Here is a 6236-nt window from a genome sequence, read left to right on the forward strand (position 1 = left end):
TGCCACTCAAAACTTAGTATGGATCGCTGTTCCACCCATCTGAGGATAAGGACTCAGTTGGAGCTAAAAGGAAATGACCCATGATGTAAGAGATGTTTGTACCGATCTCCACACAGGAGAAATAGCAAAAACAGGAAGAAATAGCAAATGGAGAGGGGGAAAAAAACCCTGAAGATTTTAAGGCTACTTTTAATTTTAAATTTAATTTTAATTTTAAATTTAATTTTAAATTAATTAATTTTAATTTTAAATTAATTAATTTTAATTTTAAAAAAGAGTGAGTTTTTATCTACTGCTAAAGCCAAGTGATGTCTTTCTGTCACGTGGGAAGAGAACAGGCAGTCCCTGGTGTCAGGTCCTCTGGTTTTCCTTTCCTTTCCTCCTCTGAAAGAAGAGGAGGAAGACGAGCCTGTCCGCTCTCTCATTTCAAGGTGAGATGAGACACAAAGCTAGGCAAGGGCTTCTTTTTAAACCACGCGGGTAGGAGGAGGGCAGAGAGATGGCTCAGTGGGTAAGGGTGCTTGCCACCAAGCCTGACCAACTGAATACGATCCCTGGAACCCACATGGTGGAAGGAGAGAGCCAATTCCTGCAAGCTGTCTCCTTCTGAACTTGATGCTTAGCATTTGGCTAGACTGGTTGTCCAGAAAGATCTGGGAATTGACCTGTCTCCAACCTCATCCCCACCCCAGTGGTAGGGTGAAAGGCATACTGCTGCATCTGGCCTTTTACAAACGGGTGCTAGGATCTGAATCCAGGCCCTCAGACTTGTGCCACACGCATTTACTGACGGCCTGCTCAGCAGACCCCGGACTGTCCCGAACTCTGAGCAGCCAGGAAGCCTCCATGGGCATGTCTCCCGGCACTGTCTGGCAGAGAGCTGCGCAACACACCCAGGGGGAATCTGACTGATTTCAGAGGTGTTCCTCCATCCCTAAGAGGCTGTGTTGGCTCCATGATCCTTGGAGAATAAGGAACCTCACAGGATTGGTGCAAGGATTCACCAGAGGAATACCTGAATCTAGCACCCCAGAGACATACCTGAATCATTGTTCATGACTTCAGAACTAATCTTTCCCTGGATTTTGAGCCTGGATGACCCAGTTGTCCCACACGCTCCCACCCACCTAAACCAAGTCGGGGGAAACAGGCAGAGTGAAGAGAACGGGTGTTGTGGCGTCTCCATTGCTGAAAGGGAGCTCTTTATTGGTTAGAAAAGGGAGATGCTTTTGCCGGTCCAGGAAGAAACACAAAGACCAGAGAGAAGGGAGGTCCTGGGAGTGACACCAGATGCACGGCCCGACAGAAGCATCCTCATCCCATTCCTCAGGCTGGTGGTGACTGAAGCTGAAGGAAGAAAGCCATGACATCATCAACAATAACATCTGTCCCACTAAACACGAGTGTCAGCAGTTTAAATCCCGACCTAGCTTTCTCCTTCCTCTACCACACTGCACACACAGCGATGCACCGCCTTCTTGGGAGCTCTGCCTGCATCTACCAGCAGGTTGTAGACCCGTCTCTTATACATCAAATCAAACCTGTTTCAGGACCTCCCTGAGTAAGCCATGATCCCAATTAACCACTATGGCCTCTCTGGAGACCCAGAAACATTTATCTCTTTTGAATCTTCCTTTGGCCACTAAAACGTTTCACTGTGCCTTCATTCCTTAGATCAACTTGAGCTGAACTGGCTGAATAGGTGACATTTATCCCCATTCTGTAAGGAAAATAATTGTGGTCGAGGAGCAGGAGAAGCTAGGTTAAGGGTCAGAACAGAAATCTGGTCTTCCTGCTTGCAATGCCCACCATGCAGTCGACATTCAAGGAGAACATTGGCCTCATAGCACAGTTCAGGGTCCTAGGAAGACCACAGCTCCCTCCTAACCTCTGAAAAGCATACTTTGAAATGACAAGCATGAGACATTGGGCACATTCCCCATCTCTGGCTTTGGTTATTTCTGTGTATACTAATAGATACCCCCCAGTGATCTGTGGTTGCATCCAATGGCTTATCCAAGTTCTTGTTCATCATGCTTCCTCTGCCTAGAATAGCATCCTACCCTGCATCTTGCCAAACCATGAATCATGGCCTAATCTTTTTGTGCCACCTCAAGGTCAGCCCCTGCTCCTGCTCCATCCTCCCTCCCTCAAGCCTTGGTGGCATTTCCTTATGTTTCCCACAGCAGTGGTCACTGATTAATGGCACAGGCTGTGTCATCAATTCTTCCGTCTCAATCACTGCACTGCAAGCTGGAGGGAGTGGTCTTCTTTCTGTCCCAGAACCTCAAACAGGCCAACCAAGTCTCTGTCTCAGTTTCTCCCCTTTTAACACTTAAAGTGTGACATAATGCTATATTAGTGTTTTGTGTTTTTTATTAGTGTTTTGTGTGTTTTCTGCATGTATCTATGTGTACCTTGTGTGTGTGCAATGCCCTTGAATGCCAGAAGAGGGCACCAGAGCCCCTAAAAGTGGGGTTATAGCTGGTTATCACCAGAAACCAAGTGTTCTCTGCTGAGTCACCTCTTAGCCCCAACTGAATAGTATTTTGTTTTTAGTCACATACAAAGGGAAGTGACTCCCCAAACTCTTCCTTTCAGGGCCCGAAGCACTAAAGGTACTGAATTTAGTCATGGCTTGCTCAGAGTGAATGTTTAACCCATCTCAGACGCAACTGATAAATGCACCGGAAGTTAACGACCTCAGCTGCCTTTGTCCACAAAGAGAAGCCTTTGGAGTAAACAGAGATCACCTCCTCTGTGTCCCACTCACCATGCAGAGAAACACCTTCTCACCCCCACTGGCCATCCACTCTTCCCTGTCCTGCCCCCCACATCGTCCTCTCCCCTAGGACACAGCTACCCCTTTTCAGTTCCTGACTTACCCAAGTTCCTGCTAAACAAAAGAAAAGTTCGTCACTCATCAGCAAAACCCACCATTCTTCTTCGTGAAGTGGTGAACTGGCCACCTCTGTCCCCTGCCTCCCTCCTGGTCAGGCTCAACTGCCATGTCCATTCACCAGCGAGTCTGTGAATCTTTTCCTGCCCTCAGCGTTCTAGCCACATCATGGCATATTACAGGAGGGCCCTTTCAAAACATCAGGGCAAGTCTCTTTCTGAAGACACAACTCTGGGTCAAGACAATGGCCTCTAAGGCCCTCAGATCGTCTGTCCCAGACCTTTTGGCCTGCCTTCTTATTTCTACCCAACCTCCCGGGTTCTTCCTTAAATGCCCCAGTGATGTTCTTGCCTTCACATTGCTGCTACCTCTGCCTGGACACTCTCCTGTCCCTTCTCTCCTTTTACACCTCCTTGGTGAGATCTTCACCCACTGTCTCGTGTAAAAGTTACAGTAACGCCCCTTGTCTCTCCTCCCCCAAGAACATTTCCCTCCTGTTCTCTTTGTCCCCTGCCATGGACCTCCCTGTGACCTACTACAAAATCAGCTTGTTTATCTCTTTCCATGCACACTAGACAGGAAAACCCATTCCCCAGCCTCTGTGTCTGATTCATTTGTTCACACATCATCCACGCGCTATAGATAAATATTAGCTGAGAGAATGAAGGTGAACATATGGACAGGTTCATTATCACTGTGTTTTGCGAGGTCTCGTTGTAAGGAAGGACCCCATACCTGGGCATCTCTGAACCAACTCTCCTGTTCCCACCTACCTCAGAATTTGGGTGTGGCACAAGTCATCTTCCCACAACCATTGCGGCAGCATTTCATGTTGCCAGGACACTGGCTATCCACTTGGCACTGGTCCTCACAGATGCCGAGCTTGGGGAAGTCCACGCTGGGGCAGGAGCCCTGCTTTTCTGGGTAGGCAGAGGAGTAAGGGGGGTAATCCAGGTAGACAATCAGCAAAGTTCGGTTGAACACTGCCCTGAAGTTGGATCACCTGGATCTGCCTACCTGAGTTGCTCGTGGGAACCTGAGTTGCTCTCAGAGGTCCTGGACCCCTATTTCTGCTCTCAGATGGTTTTGAAATCACAGAACCTCAACCTGAGTCACACAGCTCTGCCATTTTCTACCCTTGTGGCCGAGGACCCAAATCTCCCTAGCCCCCGTCTTTAGATGTCACATGGAATCCCTGTCACTACACTGTGGGGTTCTTACAGAAACAATTATCGCCCCCACACACCACCCTGAAAAATCAAACTTCTTGATAACAATAAGTAATTCCCTCCACTTTCCACCTTGCTGCTTTCTTTGCCTTAGGACTCCTAAGTATAAACACTCTGCTGCATCCCTGGGGAACATAGTAAATGCAAAATAGGGGGTGGAGTGGTGGCCACGATCAAGGCCAGCAACTACAAACCTTTGTGTTCCCCTCTTGCTCCCACCCCCACCTCCTAGCCTCAGCTTTTCTCTCTTGGAAATGAGAAGCTTAGATTCCATACTACACCTTCTTCCATGGCTACATCTGGTGCCGTGGTGACTTGACCTTCCTCTGATAGAAAAGTATGGTTGACTGATGAAGAAGTATCCCAGAGCTCTTCCTCAGCCAGTCCTAAGGGTGGAGACGGTTTTTAAAGATAAAGGAGGGAAAGCCAGAAAGTGTCAAAGAAAGAAATGGAACCTCTGCCAGCCACAGGATGGCGGTGTGACTTTGTGCAAGAATATTTCTTTGGGCTGCTCACTTCCACAGACGTAGGGTGTGGCAAAGTTCTTTCCCGCCCTCGGGGAGAAATCTGAGGCGTCTAGTCAGGCTAGACAGTGGAAGGTCCTGAGGGAGGGACTCCAGAGGCAAGAGGTCCCCAGGGCTCGGGTCCCAGACCTGATGCCACCCAGGGATTGCCCACAGTCTCCAGCCAAGGAAGCCACTGCGCCCGGGTCCCGGAACAAAGTCTCGCTGTGCGTGCCCGGAAGCCCGTCATGCACCAGAGAATCGAGCCCAACCAGGAATGGGGGAACCTCTCCCCTGGGCCGCACCTCAGTGACGCCCTTGTCCCCCTCCCCCTCTCCCGCCCGCATCCACCCCAGGCCGGACAAGGGAGGGCACAGGAGGATCGGGTTTCCACCGCTTCGACCTTCCAGGGGGTGAGGGTCCCTGGGTCCCGGGTGCCCTTCCTCCCAGAACCGTGCGCTCCCTGCCTCTCGCAGCACTTGACTGCCCCGCCTTGTCTCTGCCAGATTGCTGAGGGGTTACCATTAGGCAGGGAACAGATAAAGCTGCAGCCGGCCTGGCAGCACTTGAGGCTGTCGAAGCACTGGTTGTCCGAGGAGCACTCCTCCACACACTCAGTGCTCTCTTGGAGCTGGGGGCACACGCCCGGTTTCTCTGCTCCCGCATCTGGGGATGGGGAGAGCAGAGAATTGTCAGGGAGAACCGAGCCCAGTCCACCGGGATAGTCATCCCCCTGCTCCAAGATCCTCACATTTCAACCCCACCGACTTCTGATTCTCTGGACCCAGAGGTACTCATAATACCCCAGAGGGGCCCATTCCCGGGCCGGGGTGGGGGTGGGGGTCTCTGATACTTGGGGGCTCCTTGTTGCTTGGCTTCAGAGCCCCAGTCCCCTGAGGACTTGAGCCAGCTTCGGTCATCCCGGGAGCTTCCCGCTCCACTGGGTCTCCGCCTACAGCTAAGGGGGAGCCTCCGCCCCTTTAACTTTCAGCGTTCAGGGGTCTCCCCACCGCCAGTACACTGAACCCTACGCTTCAAGAATCACTAACTGTAGGCCCCAGGGTTCCCAAAATTTCATTGACCTCCCCACTTTCGCCCCCCAGAGCCTCTACTTCTGGGCACCGCACTCCTGGTTGCACTTACCAGCGCCTGAGAGGGGGGTGGACAGTAGCAGCCCCAGAAGAAGGCCTGCAGCCGGCAAACACAGGCGACAGGAAGGCATGGTGCAGGTGTGAGCTGCAGCCTGGATGGGGGGGATTTAACCGCTCGCGCCGGGGGCGGGGCCGAGCGAGGGGTGCAGGAGGCGGGTAGGAAGCACAGCGGGCAGCGCGGGCGCCCTGCCACCTCAAGCCATTTCACAATCCCCCGGGATCAGGTGTCACTCTTGGCTCTGGTGGGAACCAGGAACCGAGACAGCTTCCGAGCCAGTTGTAGCCGGACACTTGTCCACTCCTCCCTCTCTTCCTACCTTTCCGAAGCCTGAGGGCAAGGCAGGGCAGCAGGAGCAGAGGGCCCAGGCCCAGGGCTCCTGGGCTCATTTTTAAAGAGTCTGGGGTGCTCTCTGGAACGACTGGAGTCCAGGAATAAGGAAGAAAAGGAAAGGCT

General features: G+C 51.7%; 1 protein-coding gene across 2 annotated transcripts; it reads right to left on the reverse strand.

Moving 5' to 3' along the window:
- Positions 1-1171: 1171 nt before the first annotated feature.
- On the reverse strand, positions 1172-5933 carry Wfdc2 (WAP four-disulfide core domain 2). 2 transcript variants are annotated; one of them, XM_048441014.3, is made up of 5 exons: positions 5775-5930; positions 5154-5297; positions 4410-4514; positions 3673-3819; positions 1172-1347 (listed from the first exon to the last, which is right to left on the reverse strand). In XM_048441014.3, the coding sequence occupies exons 1-4, from the start codon at positions 5851-5853 to the stop codon at positions 3674-3676; spliced, it is 474 nt and encodes a 157-aa protein (XP_048296971.3). In that variant the 5' UTR covers positions 5854-5930; the 3' UTR covers positions 1172-1347; position 3673. The 2 variants fall into 2 exon arrangements, with proteins under 2 accessions (XP_048296971.3, XP_085553150.2); XM_085697024.2 differs by lacking the exon at positions 5154-5297 and having other exon boundaries at positions 5775-5933.
- Between the last annotated feature and the right edge of the window lie 303 nt (positions 5934-6236).

Source organism: Myodes glareolus, chromosome 10, assembly GCF_982192425.1.
Source record: "Myodes glareolus chromosome 10, mMyoGla1.1, whole genome shotgun sequence".
NCBI lineage: Eukaryota > Metazoa > Chordata > Mammalia > Rodentia > Cricetidae > Myodes > Myodes glareolus.

Coding starts and splice junctions, on each gene's coding strand:
- Wfdc2 (XM_048441014.3), bottom strand. CDS start 5,853: ATGCCTTCCTGTCGCCTGTGTTTGCCGGCTGCAGGCCTTCTTCTGGGG. Junction 5,298..5,774: donor CACCCCCCTCTCAGGCGCTG/GTAAGTGCAACC, acceptor CCCCATCCCCAG/ATGCGGGAGCAGAGAAACCG. Junction 3,820..4,409: donor AGATGTAGCCATGGAAGAAG/GTGTAGTATGGA, acceptor CTGCCTACCCAG/AAAAGCAGGGCTCCTGCCCC.